This window comes from Clinocottus analis, unplaced genomic scaffold (genome assembly GCF_023055335.1).
Source record: "Clinocottus analis isolate CAN_PGR_092001 unplaced genomic scaffold, fCliAna1.0.p SCAF_7, whole genome shotgun sequence".
NCBI classification, from domain to species: domain Eukaryota; kingdom Metazoa; phylum Chordata; class Actinopteri; order Perciformes; family Cottidae; genus Clinocottus; species Clinocottus analis.
The window spans coordinates 21,430,386-21,446,415 of record NW_027176229.1 but is presented as its reverse complement, the minus strand read 5'-3'; the positions used below and the strand labels follow the sequence as shown (position 1 = coordinate 21,446,415).

General features: G+C 43.8%; 2 protein-coding genes across 4 annotated transcripts in view; both read left to right on the top strand.

The window, feature by feature from the left end:
• The window catches only part of LOC137805138 (ras-specific guanine nucleotide-releasing factor 2), a 39,738-nt gene extending 33,127 nt beyond the window's left edge, over positions 1-6,611 (top strand). For all 3 annotated transcript variants that reach the window (XM_068604919.1, XM_068604918.1, XM_068604920.1), the window contains 9 exons: positions 646-758; positions 1,504-1,564; positions 2,076-2,179; positions 2,857-2,941; positions 3,056-3,253; positions 3,425-3,504; positions 3,611-3,728; positions 3,809-3,877; positions 4,540-6,611. In XM_068604919.1, coding sequence (XP_068461020.1) covers positions 646-758; positions 1,504-1,564; positions 2,076-2,179; positions 2,857-2,941; positions 3,056-3,253; positions 3,425-3,504; positions 3,611-3,728; positions 3,809-3,877; positions 4,540-4,632 — 921 coding nt within the window. In that variant the 3' untranslated portion in view covers positions 4,633-6,611. The remainder of the gene's footprint in view (positions 1-645; positions 759-1,503; positions 1,565-2,075; positions 2,180-2,856; positions 2,942-3,055; positions 3,254-3,424; positions 3,505-3,610; positions 3,729-3,808; positions 3,878-4,539) is intronic.
• Positions 6,612-9,032: 2,421 nt separating this feature from the next.
• Positions 9,033-13,696, top strand: LOC137805024 (creatine kinase U-type, mitochondrial-like). Its single transcript, XM_068604671.1, has 9 exons — positions 9,033-9,178; positions 9,901-10,099; positions 10,185-10,280; positions 10,411-10,632; positions 10,748-10,833; positions 11,949-12,072; positions 12,301-12,435; positions 12,540-12,665; positions 13,580-13,696. Exons 1-9 carry the CDS (start codon positions 9,033-9,035, stop codon positions 13,694-13,696), a joined length of 1,251 nt encoding a protein of 416 aa, XP_068460772.1.
• The last annotated feature ends 2,334 nt before the right edge of the window (positions 13,697-16,030 follow it).

Sequence of the window (16,030 nt, the reverse complement as noted above, 5' to 3'; positions counted from 1 at the left end):
TGTGGACACGTTGTGCGAGCTGTCCCTTTAATCGCGTGGTCGGCCGCTGGGGCCGTGCTGCAAATCATTCACAGCGGTATTGGATTTTTTTCAATCGTTTTTTTCCCCCCTCATCAATGTGGTACCTTGGTAACGTCGGGTAATCCCTCTGCTGGATTAGCTCCAAACAGACATTCCCATCTGATGATTTCATCCCTGACAGGACACGCAACACGTGCACTTCACTGGCTGTGGTTTATACCGGTCCTCCAACTGAAACAGTTATGAAAGCTAGAGGGAGCTTAAACCGTGAAATCTACATAATTACCATCAATTAAAGTAAAAAAAGACGTGATGTCTCAGGTATCTGCAAGAGACATCTCTTATCTCAAGAAATATCATGGTGGAAAATATAAAATGTGCCATTATGGGAGTTTTTCTTCACTCCTGCTGTAATTTCATCCTTCGTGAGGATCAATTAGAGTTTGAGAGAGAAGGTTTTAGAGGGTGAGAGAGGCATGCCGTGCTGGGTGCTGGGTGCTGGATGGAGGGTGCTGGTGGGTGCTGGGTGCTGGATGGAGGGTGCTGGTGGGTGCTGGAGGAAACCCGTCACACACTGTTTGTCGCTTTTCATCCACGGAGGTTCGTCTGTGTTTTCGTGTTCAGGACTTTGAGCTGAACGGAGAGCTGAAGACGTCGGTGATCGGTCTCCTGGGGGAAGTGCTGAGAGACCCGGACCTGCTCCCGCAGGAGAGTAAAGCTACTGCCAACATACTAAGGTGCCGCACACACACACACACACACACACACACACGCACACACACGCACACGTATGCACACAAACTAACATGCTAAAGAGAGATTCTCTCTCTTCCGTATAAATCTTTGCACCGTAATTCGTTGCCAGGCGTCAAAATACATCAAAACGTGCGGCCTGCATCGGGGATCGTGTGCTATGACTTTCATAGTTTTATGGTTTATAGTTGTATAGTTTGTAATGAGTGTGTATGGCACAGAAGTGCCGGAGTGAGAGGGAGCAACAAAAACTTGTAAAACAAGTCCCACAGTTTTCACTCTTCGTGTGCTGACATGCTAACATGCTAACATGCTAACATGCTTCACACACAGTGCTGCATAGTTTCTGCCATCAAATGGTCCTCCATTAGTTATTCGGCCATCATGAAAACGTCTTCTAATCTACTGTGTTTTGTGTTGTTTTCCACTGGGTTCAATCCTGTTAGATTATCCTTTTGTTCTGTTGTAATCTGCTCTGGTTTGAGCTTTTCTATTCTGCAGTATTCTCTACTATTATATAACTCATAGTTCCTGATCTATCCTATTCAGTTCTGTTGTATTTATCCTCCTCTGTTCTATCTTATTTCATTAGGACCTGTTCATATGATATTTTGTGTTACTCAGTTGTCTAGTTGTACGTTCTCTTGTATTCTAATCTGTTCTGTTCTTTGCATTTCGTCACTATATGTTATTCAGCTGTAGTCTCTTCTATTTCCCTCTGTCTCCCAGTGCCCTTTCTCAAGACGAGCAGGAGGATGCCCAGCTGAGGATAGAGGACATCTTACAGATGGTAAAGGACATCCGCAGCACATAAAGTCCTCTGATCGCTACTCTAAAACGCATCATTGCAAACATCAACGGATCAATGGAGCGGCGGAGGAAACACCGTCGACTGCACGATGCAAACCTCTTGCTCCTGCCGACCGGCTGAGTGATGCAGCTTCTAATGAGAGTTTGGATAGTATTATTACACTATGAGGCCGGTGCTCCTCGGTACTGGCGGCATAAATACGCGCATACCTCCGAATACTTTACCGGTTCTCGGAGATTAAAACACTCATTTTTTATGTCGCTATCTCGGCTTTTATAATAACTGTGAATCACTGACTCGTTGCCACCGTTGTCTCCTCCAGGCGGGAGGGGTAAACACGCCTCCCGCCTGCGACGGTCTCCAGGGAACTGTCAGCTGTCGTAAAACATCTTCATCACTCGGCCTCCGTCTCTTGGTGGGATATTAATATCTCCTCGGTCTCTGCGCTGTGGTGTGAGACGCTCTCTCTCTGTCTCCTCTCTCCGTTCAGGCGGACTGTCCCAAGGCCGAGTGCTTCGAGTCTCTGCCGGCGATGGAGCTGGCCGAGCAGATCACCCTCCTGGACCACATCGTCTTCAGGAGCATTCCTTACGAGTCAGTCCTCTCGTTGCCTGTTAACATGAGCGGCGTTTCCACTCTCCCTCAGATCAGCCTTTTGAAACATCTGCAATAACATTTTAGTGTATTTAGTGAGTCAATCTTTTGATAATGGGCTTGTGGAAATGTTTTCAATAACATTCATTTCCCCCGGCTTCCTCTTCTGCTCATTTGGGAAACTGTGTTGCTTAAGAAGAGGTTGTTTTTGTGTGTGTGAATGTGTTTGTGTGTCTTCTATATAATTACACATATTCATCCGTGATATTATATAACATTGAGCGCCGAACAAGGAGGAACTCCTCACTGGATCCACATCTCATGGATGTTTTCTCCGTGGAAAAAGTCTCCTTGGTTTGTGAAATGAAAGAAGAAACAGTTGAAACAATAAAGAAACAAAGCTAGCTTACTTTAAAGTCGTTAACACAAGATGTACATGCGAGACTTCCATCCAACAGTGATGTCTTGACTTCAACAGCCTTCATGAGACACCCGTCTTCACTGGTGGTGTTGAATTAGTTTAAGTAATGTCGTCAAACCCTTGTGCTAGCGTGTTAGCATCCCTAAGTCCCTGAGGCTTTAGCTCATGTCACTGTCCGTCTTGCTGCGCTGCATCGCAGCGTTTGTGATCTGGTTTCGGACTTCACATCACGCGTCTCTGTCTCCAACGCTCTCAGAGAGTTCCTGGGCCTCGGCTGGATGAAGGGCGATAAGACGGAGAGGACGCCGTACATCATGAAAACTACTAAACACTTCAATGATGTAAGCTCTTTCAGCACCTTTGAATACAGCGCTGGTGCCATGTAATGTCTGTATCCTGTGTTGTTATCTCAGCTGATCCTAAAAAACCCTTTTTCTGCCCCGTTCCTTTTGAAGATGAGCAACCTGGTGGCGTCGCAGATTATGACCCACACCGACGTGGGCTCGAGGGCCAACTCCATCGAAAAGTGGGTCGCCGTGGCGGACATCTGCCGCTGCCTCAACAACTACAACGGCGTGCTGGAGATCACGTCCGCGCTCAATCGCAGCGCCATCTACCGTTTGAAGAAGACCTGGGCCAAAGTCAGCAAACAGGTGGAGTATTGCTCTCCATCAAGCCTCTCTCTAAACCTAAACAGCAAAAAATAAAGTGTGTGTGAAGTGCACCGAAGCATACAGGGTTAGAATGGAGTTATTTGGTCTGTGTGATGTCTTCAAAATGTATATTTTTCCGGATTAAAACTACGTCTTGGTGCTCCTCTCCAGGCTAAAACCCTCATGGACAAACTGCAGAAGACCGTGTCCACCGAGGGGAGGTCTAAAAATCTGAGGGAGACCCTGAAAAAGTGAGACGTTGCAAATGACAACGCGATACGTACCATGAAAAAACCTTTTTACTGACTTTGAGATGATCTGTGCAACACTTCTTGTTGGCTTTCTCCCTCCCTGCAGCTGCAACCCGCCCTGTGTGCCGTACCTGGGGATGTATCAGACTGACTTGGCCTTCATTGAGGAGGGACGGCCCAATTTCACCGAGGAAGGTCTCGTGAACTTCTCCAAAATGAGGATGGTAGGCACATGCATGGAAAAACGAAGCGCGCAAATCATCTGTACATGCACACTTTGACTTTAACTCGACCTTTTCTGCAGATATCCCACATCATCAGAGAGATCCGCCAGTTTCAGCAGACCCCGTACAGAATAGAGCATCAAGCCAAGGTACTACTAAAAGAATAATGCTTTTAATTGTTCAAGAACAATAACGTCATCAAGTGCAGTACATTTTAAGAATATAAGTCATACTCTTTATTGTTATAGAGCTGCGATAAAACATAGTTACAAAGCGCTTTAATAAAAAAAAAAACATGACCAGAGGTTCAAAAGAATGAAACTTCCAGATAAAACTGAAGAAATTATGAAGCCAAATCGTAGAGTTTACAGTAAGAAGACACCGTGGATGCTTTATGGAGCGGCAGGTCTCTGCTGCTGCTGTGGAAGAATTATTGAAAATAATGAATATGTTTCTGGGAGCTAAAAGCCTGAGCCTGCGGCAGCCATCTTTAATCACCAATCCTCTGTTTCTGCATTCATTTTCATGCTTCTAACATCCTCTGTGTATCGATGTAACCTTTAAATCTGTTAGCTGGACCGATCAGAATGGTGGAAAGTCGTTTACAATGAGATTTAAATTCAATTTAAGTAAAGCAGCATAACCTCAAAGACACGTTAACCTCCATTCAGCCTTTTCAAGACCAGCTTGTTAAACCATTTGAAACGTGGACATTATCGTTAAAGATGAATGAAACGCAACAGAAGGAGCTGTAAACACGCCGTGCGCTGCAGGTTGGAAACTCTTCTTCCTCCTCTTCCTCTCTCTCCAGGTGACCCAGTACCTCCTGGATAAGACGCTCATCATGGACGAAGAGACGCTCTACGATCTCTCGCTGAAGATCGAGCCCAGGCTTCCCGCCTGAGCTGCAGCAGTTTGTGGCCAGTGGGAACCTGCCGAACCTGCAACCCTCCCACCCCCGAAGGGGGCAAACGCGCCCACGCAATCTCATCAATCAAGAGGGAAAGCTGAGTGTTCTTCACAGAGGAAACAAGATGATGAGGAGGTTTCGATTGCATAAGCGCCAAGGGTTTTTTTTTTTGTTGTTGACGCGTCGCCGTGTGCGCTCGTCATTCCCTCCAGACGAGAGTGCGGCGCACACGGCGGCACGCGTGGAGCGCCGGGCGAGCGGAGAGGAAGCGGTGGGTGTAACGGAGATGTAGCATATACAGATAGTGTGACAGGGAGGTGTCTGAGCTCGTGTCTCTGTGCCGTTGTCTGTGTTCTGTCGCCTGTGCATTTGCGCGCTGCCACGTACGGGAGCGAGAGCCCCAACGGAAAAAAAAAAAAGTTGCTTCTTTTTTTTCGTCGTCATGATGGTCATTTGCATAAAACTTGCATGAATTCAGCTTGGGATGTAAACTGTCTAAATGGCCTTCCACCTGACCCCTGACCCTTAGCTTAGCATGCATCACTCTCTCCAGAGTGACCCTCTAAGCCACTATGCATCCTCAGTGGGCTGGGTGTGGCAAAAAAAAGAAGAATTAAAAAAAAAAAAAAACGCCTTTAAGCCTTCAAATAATGTAGAAAGATGAAAAATGAAAATAATTCAACGTAAAAAAAGATATATTTTGATGAGGTGGCAGATTTTTTCTGTTGACAAAACAATGAATTCTGTTTTAGCCTTTTAGTCTTTGTCTGAAGACTCAAATGAAAACGTCCACATGAATGATACGAAATAAAAACTCTTCATCAGTGCCTTCCACTAGTGTCGGTCAATTTCCAATACACAAACGTTTTCCCTGAATCCTGCTTCAAAAGCTTAAGATTTACTTTGAAATTGGACTACAGTTCCACTCATTCAACTTTGTTATTCCTTCAGATAAAATGTAGACTTGAGAGTAAGTAGCATGTTCGTGTAAACACAGTAAAGTCCTCGCAGCAAATATCTCCCTCTAGTGTTGAAACATTGTAATGACCTCTATACCGACCCAAAGCTTTCGCTGCGTTTGTGTAATTTGTTGGATTTCTTTTTGGCTTTTACAAATTGTCTGGTCCTGGCGCGTGTCGTCGGGTCCCAGTGTGTGACTCTTGGCTGTGTGCTGGGACCGTTTCTTGCACTCTCTGAGATGTAGCTTCGCTTGAGTGACAGTACGATCGTTATTTGAACCCCATGCTATTTATTTCATCAGATGCTGTATTTATGATATTTTTGTACATAGTTACTCCACACATTTCATGTCGATGACGAGATACTTTGAATTTGTTATGCTGTGAGTATTCATTTTGTATTGTTTATTATGTTGTACGTTGAATTGTAGTTTTTTTTTTTGCATCCCAGGCTCTTGTATTGCAAGAAATCTGTTCAACTTTATAAAAAAAAAAAACAGAAAAGAAAAAAACAGTCATTTGAAAGTTAAAAAAAAAATGTAGCATTTGAATAATCAGAATGTGTTTTTTTCTTCTGTATTGCTGATATGATGAACACAGCTGTCCTGCATGCACACAACAGCTGCATGTTGTGCATGTCCCACTGGACGCTCCCTGTGCGTTGTCCCTCTGCTTTTCTATATCTATATTGTCTGTAGCTGTCAGGAGGCTCCGTTTGAAAAAAAAAGCATAGAAACAATATTTTGTCCATCAAGAAATCCGGCTCATTCGTCTGTAGCTCAAGCATCGTCTTCAGGCTGCGCCATCTGCAGGAGAGTAGTGTCAGAAGCAACGGATGTTTTCAGGCTTTAGGATAAAAAAACAACAACTTGTCTGCACTGCATTGTCTGTAATTTGCAGGTTTTGGGGAATACAGGATGCCACGTTTGTATTGTCTCATTTTCCGTGTATTTGTTTGCATTTTTCACTTGTAGATGCGGGAGAAATAAATTCAACATGCCTTCTGTGTTTGCTTTTTTCATTGGACTGTGAGATTTTAAGTTGCCTCTTCCCGTTTGGAAGCAGGACCAACGACTCTGACGGGAGACAATGACACAGTTTTTAGCACAGTTTAACTTCTTCCAACCTCTTGGGGGGTTTAATCTGACGCTGATGTCTGAGAGTAGACTCCCAAACGCATGCAGGCACCAAACCTCAAAGATTTTCTTTGCTTGGAACCGTCCAGTTGTAACACACCTACACAAACTCAAAGCCAGAAGAATTTCCAAAATTGAGTGTCAATTTTTCAGCTTTAGGGCCATATCATCACGTTACACTTGTGCTTTAGGACAAAGGTACCTCATTATATAGAGAGATGAGGTTGTTCTGCATTTTTAGACGTGAAACACATGAGTATCCATCATATGCAAGATTTTAAAAAGTGACTTTAAGAAATTATGTAAAATCAAGAATATGACCTCCACTATTGTTTCAGCCATATTTTTTTTTCTCCACTGAACTCGTGCTGAAGCGTTTGGACAACCTTTATCTTAAAGTTGTGACACACACCTGCAAAGTGTTGCAAATGTTTTGCTTTGTTGCGCTGCAGTGAGCGGCGACGCCTCGAAACCTCACCATGAAGAAAAGACCAGAAAGCTGGGTTATCGCCAATATTTGTGTACAACGACCAGAGAAAATAAAATAATGTAAGGTCCATGAGTGTAACCTGTATTGTGAAAAAATAAAATTGCCTAAGCTAAATTTGATTTTATGTTTGTACATGTGTGTGTGTGTGTGTGTGAAGAGGCGGGCAGACATGCTGACTGACAGTAGAAAGAGGATTTTCAAGCGAGAGGCTAATTAATCCTGAGCCGGCGTCCCCGTCCCTCTGATCTCACCTCTGTTCTTCAGTCTGCTCTCAGTCTGCAGGTCCAGCATCTCCGCACTGAGCTGCAGGACACACACACACACACACACACACACACACGCACACACAGGCCTCCTCTGCTCTCCAGACAGACCTCAGGTGAGTCGTGGATCCTCCGCTCTCCTCTCGCGGCTCCTTCTCTTGCACTCTGTGTTTCCTGCCTCCTCATGACCTAGAAGAAGCAAAAGTATCTGTAATGTACTCAGTACTAGATTAAATACTGTATCTGTAATAGACGTTTGCGTGCACGAGTAAAGAGACTTCTCTAATCTTGTAATCTTTATATCAGCTGTCTCAGTCTTTTGTTTTCACATTGCTCCAAGGTTACACTTACAGTACAGCCGACATAGCGGCCTCTTGCATTAACGGATCTTAATCTGCCGGATATTAACCGGGACCAGCCACCTGGTCCCACGCTGAGCGTGCCTTTACTCATTTCAGAGCGCTCAAAGGGTACAGGTGCCTCTCTTCATTACTGTCCTTCCTCACTTAATCTTCTATATGTATAGTCTCGGATTGAAGAGCCCTCTAATCCGACATTTTCCACTCTCGTTCTTCCCCTTTCACCCCTCCTCCTGACCTCAGTTTATTACACTGCAGCTACGGCGTTAAACATGTCTGTATCCTTACGACAGCTCCTCTGGTACCAACACTGTGTTGTGTGTGTGTGTGTGTGTGTGTGTGTGTGTGTGTGTGTAAAGCTACAGCCACATCCTCTCCATATAATATGGATGTATATTGCAGTTGATGATGCTTCGTCTATGACGCATCTCTCTCTGTACCACAAATCATCTGCTCACCTGGGCTGGTGGCTCGCCCTGAGGCGACCAATCAGAAGGCTTCAAACCGGCTTGTAGAATAATCTGTTCACACAGATCTGTTACTGAAGCGTTTGATGCAGTTTAATACAAACAGGAACAACGAAAAACCCAAATCCATCAGTATTCTCACCAAATGCATCACTCAAGTACTTTTATACAAATTCTTTATTCCATCTGCATATTTAATATTCTTTTTTTTACTGTTAATGTTCGTTTTTACCGCAAATTTTTCATCTGTTTTATTACCGTTTTACTGTTTATTTATATTACTTGATTCTTTTTATCTTATTTACTTGTGAGCAGTGCTGCTGTAATCCTGTAATTTCCCCACTGAGGGACTAATAAAGGATTATCTTATCTTATCTTATCTTACTTTAGCACTTGCATTTCTCCTTCAATGTGTTTTCTTCTGAGCACATTGGTCACAGAGCAACAAATACAACACGTAGAATATCATTTAAATACAAAAGCCACAATCACCACACCTACAAACATGTAGTGACGACTCACTGCAATAAAAAAAAGTGCATTGAAAATCTTTGTATTGAGAAAATAAGTCAAATACTATTGTACAACAAATACCTCCAATCTGATTCCAGATTATCAGCTTAATCTGGATGCTGTCTGTGACGTTCAGACGGGATGAAGTCGATGGAAAGTCAACTTTTTTGACCTTTCTTTCCTCAGGTGAGAACAAAGACCACAGCCATGGCAAACTCCTTCACCCGCATGCTGTCCGGCCGCCACACGGCGGTGATTCTGGCGAGCATCGGCGCCGGCACGCTGGCCTCCGGATACCTCCTCAGTGACCACATGGTCGCCGCTGCCGAGAGGACGAGGCTCTATCCAGCCAGGTACTTCTAATGTTTTCAAGATAATATGTCAGTGTAATGTGACACAATCCAGAGTGAACATGCACAGAAAGAAATCTGAAAAAACAATGATCTCATGGACGTGAGGAAGTGTGCTTTTTCAAAACGAAAACTCTTCTATTACAACATCCACAGGTCCGATTTAATTCATTTAAAGTACTGTAACCCCTGTGAGAAGATATGTGTTTGTTTACTTTAAAAAAAAAAAAATGTTATATTTAAATAATCCCATAAGCTTCTTCAACATGACAGAGGGATTATAACGTTAAATCACTAATTTAGTGCCACTAACAACACGACTTGTGGACTGAAAATGCTTCAAAACATGTCACTGCTTGTGTTTATTGTGATTATCATTGCAGATTTAAATGCTTTATGTCTTAATCTTTCAAAAGATGTGCAGTATTACTTTGTAGCATGAAGAGAAGCCACCGAACAAAACAATTCAAAAACTCTGGGAGCAATCGAGGAGTCATTTGTTTGCTCAGACTCTTGACTTTTGACCATATTCATGCAGAAAATATGTAAAATCTATTTTTTTTGGATTTTTTTAAGACAAGGAGTCATATATTCTTTAGAGATCAAGGACAATAGCGTCTGGTGTTCATATCAAGGTCAGATGAGCTGTAGGGCGCCCTCAGGCTTATCTTTTCCCTCAACTCTCCTCGTAGTGAAGCTTCTTTGTCGTCGATAACTTTCTACAGTGCAGACTTCCCTGACCTGAGGAAGCACAACAACTGCATGGCAGCAGCCCTGACCCCAGCCATCTACGGGCGCCTGAGGGACAAGAAAACCTCCAATGACTGGACCCTGGACCAATGCATCCAGACCGGGGTGGACAACCCTGGACACCCCTTCATCAAGACGGTGGGCATGGTGGCCGGAGACGAGGAGAGCTACCAGGTGGGACTCCTGTTTGCGGCGAGTCCTGGTGTCTTCACTCCTAAAATTGGGGGCAAAACTAAGTGTTTTTTCGCCCCACAATCAGGTGTTCGCTGAGCTCTTTGACCCCGTGATCAAGGACAGACACAACGGCTACGACCCCCGCACGATGAAGCACCCCACGGACCTGGACGCCTCCAAGGTTTGCACACGCGTGTTCTCTTAAAAGTCTGTGCTTCGTCTGCATCACACGGTCCGGTCCACGCGGTGACCAGACGCTTTCCCTCCTCCTCCTCCTCCTCCTCCTCTTCCTCCTCTCCCATCTCGGCCAGGTCACCTCGGGGATGTTCGACGAGCGCTACGTGCTGTCGTCTCGGGTCCGTACCGGTCGCAGCATCCGCGGGCTGAGTCTCCCGCCGGCGTGCTCGCGCTCCGAGCGCCGCGAGGTGGAGCGCGTGGTGGTGACGGCTCTGTCCGGCCTCAAGGGAGACCTGAGCGGGCGCTACTACAGCCTGGGAGAGATGTCTGACCGAGAGCAGACACAGCTTATTGATGTTAGTGCACACACACACACACACACACACGCTGTGAGACAAGGTTCTGTTCATTTTGTTTTGATGACCTTTGACCTCCCGTGTGTCCTCTTTTGTCTCTTTACCGGCCAATCAGGAGCACCTCCTGTTTGATAAACCTGTGTCACCTCTGCTCACGTCGGCCGGGATGGCCAGAGATTGGCCTGATGCTCGTGGGATCTGGTGAGATTATAGAAGAAAGAAACTCAAATAACACAACTGCTAATCTGCGTCCATCGTCATCCCTTAACTTCTCTTCAGCAGGCTAGTGTCGTATTTGACAATATTTACCAAATAGTTGGATACAAAAGGTATTTTTTCCCTTTTCAAACATGGGAATACTGTCTGACAACAGACACCATGAAGCGCCACCGCCACGCAGTAAGGGCCCAATACGACCGGAGAGAAGCGGATTATAACGGTAGAATTAGATTACAACGTTTTCCTGTTCAACTATGCAAGAACCCATCATGTAGAAACACAGAGCCCTCATTGCTGCAACGCTTTAAATCCCCCAGAAAACAACAAGCGGGCTCCCCCGCTGCAAGACTCCCTCGTGTGCTTTTCAACACTTCACCGGCGGCGTTCTGAAACATGCATTTAATAAGCAATATATCTTATTTTATTTCCTCTTTTGATGCCTAAACAGCTGTTCTGCACTGATCAAATGTCACTCTCCTCTGTAAATGTAACATGGATACCGATCTGCCATGAAGGTCGATTTGTGTCTTTTTTACCCGAGCAAATTTCTTGTCTGTGAGTAAATGATCTCCAAATCTTTCCTCTCAATTCCCAAAAATTGCTCTTAAAATAAAAAAAACGCTCTCCAAAAACCACCTTGTGCTCAAAACTAAATTTTGCTCTCCCTCCAAAAAAACTGCTCTCAAAAAAAAAATTGCTCTCCAAAAAAAATTTGCTCTCAATGAAAAAAAATGCTCTTAAAAAAAAATTGCTCTGCCAAAAAAATTTGCTCTAAAAATAATTTGCTCTCCAAAAAAAAAATTGCTCTGAAAAAAACAAAACAAATGGTAACTTTTTGGATTGAGAATGCAAGTTTTTAAAGAGTGTTTTTTTTTTTGAGCTTTTTTTTAATTTTTTTTTTAGCAAATTTGAATTTTGAGAGTGTTTTTTTTTTGAAGGGCGTTTTTTTTTTTTTAGACACAATTTTTGGAATTGAGAGCAAAGATTTGGAAATAATTTAATTACAAACAATAAATTTGCTCGGGTAAAAAAGACACAAATCTACCTTCCTAATCTCCCATCTTTGAAGTTTAAGTCTGCCTTCCTGATTGTCTCAGGCACAACAACGAGAAGAACTTCTTAATCTGGATCAACGAGGAGGACCACACGAGGATTATATCCATGGAGAGAGGAGGGAACATGAAGAAAGTGTTTGAACGCTTCTGTCGAGGCCTTAAACAGGTGCACACGTCTCTATGTCCTCTTGCACAACCATGGCCCAGTGCCATTTCCTTTAAGATCTTTAAAAGCTTTGGAAAGACTTTACAAAAGCATTGTAATAAAACATAGAATGAATTAGAAGGAAAACATCCGACAGATTCGATCTCCAGTCTGTCGCAATTACATTTTAAACGTGTGTTCCCATAACAAAGTAAAGTATGCTTTTGTTTCTATTCCTGTAACTTGTAGGTGGAGCATCTAATCCAGGAGAGAGGCTGGGAGTTCATGTGGAATGACCGTCTGGGCTACGTCCTCACCTGCCCCTCTAACCTCGGCACTGGGCTCAGGGCCGGAGTGCACATCCGCCTGCCCATCCTCAGCAGGGTAACACACACACACACACACACACACACTCCCTCCAGCGTTGTAGTTATCCAGCCTGACAGATGATTGTAATGTGTGTGTCTGTGTGATGTTTTATCATCTAGGACCCGCGCTTCAAAAGGATCCTGGAGAACCTGAGGCTACAGAAGAGAGGCACGGGGGGCGTCGACACCGCCGCTACCGGAGACACCGTCGACGTCTCCAACCTGGACCGCCTGGGCAAGTCAGAGGTGAGCGGCTGATGTCAGAGGAGAAACCAGCAGCAGGTAGAGAGAGAGAGAGAGAGAGAGAGAGAGAGAGAGAGAGAGAGAGAGAGAGAGAGAGACAGAGAGAGAGAGAGAGAGAGAGAGAGAGAGAGTCAGACAGAGGACAGCAGACATCCCAGCAGGTGTCTCGCTGTGAATAAGCATACCCTCTGCTGCTCTTTAATCTGTAATCCAGTCAGGGATGTGCCGGGATTGAGATTAAAAGGAACTCTTTTGACTAAGAAGAGCCTCTCCTGCTGCACTCCCTCACAGGACGGGACTTTCAGCAGACAATGGCAGAGAACTTAAACTTGAAGACAGTTTATAAACAGATAACGGTTACTGTTTCTCAACCACCTGCCACGTAAGGGAAAGAGTACTCGTGAAGTATTACTGGTTTTTAAAATATACTCACTTTATTGCAACCAAATCAACACATTTTACATGTTTGCTTCTTTCATTCTTGTCTTTATAATAGTAAAGTGTTGGCTAAATATCGGGGACCATAGTAGATAATTGGGGTGGGAATCCCCAGAGGTCCCACGATACATTATTGTCACGATACTTAAGTCCCAATACGATATTATCGCGATACATTGAGTATTGCGATATAATGCAAATTGTTGAAAAAAAATTTCAAATGCAAATTGTCCCCAAAAGAAAACATTGTCAAAAAAATTGTCACCAAAACGTTTAGAATTGATTAAATAAAAAATCGATACTTGGCTTCCGTGTATCGATATAATATCGCCCTGCAAAATATCGCGATACTTTAGTGTATCAATTTTTTCCCTCACCTCTAGTAAATAATGTGATATATATTGAAATGTGACCTGAACCTGTTCAACAGCTGTATATTGAGCCTGTGTTTTTCGACATGAGCTACCATTCATCCGCAGGTGGAGCTGGTGCAATTAGTGATTGACGGCGTTAACTATCTGATTGAGTGTGAGAAGCGGCTGGAGAAGGGGCAGGACATCAAGATCCCCTCCCCCATCGTTCAGTTCAGGAAGTGAACGTCACCTCAGCTGGGAATCCGGGATTAGAGCAGGCGCTCCAACCGCTGGTCGTTAAACTGTTGGTCCTACATGATAGTCGGGGCATTTACGTGCACAATATAAGATGTACATGTACACACATTATAAACACAATAAACTATATTTATGAACTGAGTCGTATTATTGCCAGAGGTGCTTTTTTTTCTACGCTAAAAAAGGGAACATTAGAGGACAATCTCCCAACAATGATTAGCAATTTGTACAAGTTAGTTTTTACTTCTTTCCTCCTGCAATAGTCAAATCAAGTCACCCCAAATTCATACTGGGATCCTGTCGAGGGGCCCAGACCGTATGTTGGGAACCATTGGACTAAAGGACTTAATGATGAGTCGGCTTATTAAGTACTTAAACTGCAAAAGCTCAACCTAGACCTGCGACCACAGCAGCTGCTTCTACGTTAAAGTTTCACTATCAGTGTGGTAACTATCAGTGATATAATATCAGTCACAGTGTTATGCAAAACTAATCTTTATACTTTTCATACTGGGAGTATAACTGCTGATAATACAGAATCAGAATCAGCTTTATCGATCATATGTGTTCAAACACATGGGATTTTACTCCGGTTACACGTTGCCCTTACACACAATATACAATTAACAAGATGAGTATATAAATATAAAACACATTAAAGGCAACAGTAGTACAAAAAATGCAAAGTAGTGCAGACGGAGTCTGATTAATTGTTCTTATTTAAGGTTTTCTACCTTCACATAGAATGGAATATTATTAACATTATTGTATTGGTACTTTGACTTAAGTTGTAGATCTGAATACCTCTTCTACCACTTTCAGATCCAACCTGGTCTCATACTGTTTAAACCAAAAGCAATCAGAGATTTGACAAATTTCTGACTGCTTAGCTAATCTATTACTAGATTAGAAAGTCTCAGCTGTCATAACACCATGGATATAGTAAAGTAAAGCAAGATTACAAAACAGAGCTAACTCAAACAGAAAGGAAAGCACAACTCAAGTGCACACAAAGTACAGTCACACCTCCACCTGCTATGTTCCTCCTCTGACTCAGAGAAGTTGTTATTGGGTCACGGCCGACTGCCAAGCTCAATAAGACGGAGCTATGTTGGACAATGAGGTCACGACCTCCGCAAATCTATAATTAAGTGCTCAACCGCTGCTTGTCCCGACTCACAAAGAAGACTATAGCACAAGGTTACTGCAGCAAATATCAATATGCTTCTATGAAAAATGTATATAATAATAATAATAATATTGATTAAAGTGTATCATCAGCATGCACGCAGTACTTAGTCGGCATACTCAAGGCCATTAGCTGCACATTGACTTTTCCAGGTGTGGCAGCTGCATTCTTAGCGTCACCGCAGAGAGCTCGAGTGTTGAGGTTTAATGTTTTGCACACAAAACAAACAAGTTGTTTCAACTCAGGTTAAGCAAACTCGTCCCGATGTTGGATTTCTTTTGAAAAACGAATCGCTGATGAATCGGTGGAAATAAGTACAAATACGACAATGAAAGGTGGCCGGCGGACACTCCCCTCACGCGAAATGCCCAAACAAAACAAGACAAAGTGGTGTTTTTTTTGTCACTATAAAACACACAATGAAGGGGATCATGTTCATTTGACATCAGAGGGCCGACGCGTCTTCAACCCTGTGAGCTTTCCCATTTCACCAAAGACTCAACAACATGAGGCCGAGTGTATCTTTGGCCTTCATCTTCATGACGCTGTCGGGAGGTAAGAGCCACACGCTAACAACACAACCGTTGTTACTCTTCTCGGCCATCGTGAGCGTTATTCATTCTCTTTTGCCTGCAGCGAGCGGGTTGAAGTGTTTCACCTGCTGGAGCGCGAACCCCGGCACCTGCACTCAGGTGTGGAACTGCCCGCACCATTACGACCGCTGCAGCACCACCATCGGTAAGCAGGTTGCATCATGTTCCTGTGGAACTTTTCCTGTGGAACTTTGATCGTCTTTCTCTTTGTTTCAGATGCAGAAAATATGATAACCAAGCAATGCATGAGGAGCGACGCGTGCAACAACGTTGATTCCTTGGGTGTCAGATGCTGCGCTGAAGACATGTGTAACGGAGCTCAGCACGCTGGAGTCTTTGTCCCTCTGCTTGCAGCGCCCTTAGCCATCATTATGCTCCTCTGTTGAGGATAAACGACCCTACTTTTACACTCTCATGCTGTCAAAAAACCCGCAATTAAAGCGGTCAAACGTGGAGGAAACATCCTGGTAACTAAAGAACTGTTGAGCTCCTTGATTGTTCTGATGGAATATTTTTTCCTCTTCATCATATACTTAA

What these genes read in the sequence shown, in the direction of transcription:
- LOC137805024 (XM_068604671.1), top strand. Translation starts at nt 9,033, where the DNA reads ATGGCAAACTCCTTCACCCGCATGCTGTCCGGCCGCCACACGGCGGTG. An exon ending in GAGACGAGGAGAGCTACCAG is followed by an intron (nt 10,100 to 10,184) that starts GTGGGACTCCTG and finishes CCCCACAATCAG; the next exon opens with GTGTTCGCTGAGCTCTTTGA. An exon ending in CCTGATGCTCGTGGGATCTG is followed by an intron (nt 10,834 to 11,948) that starts GTGAGATTATAG and finishes TGATTGTCTCAG; the next exon opens with GCACAACAACGAGAAGAACT.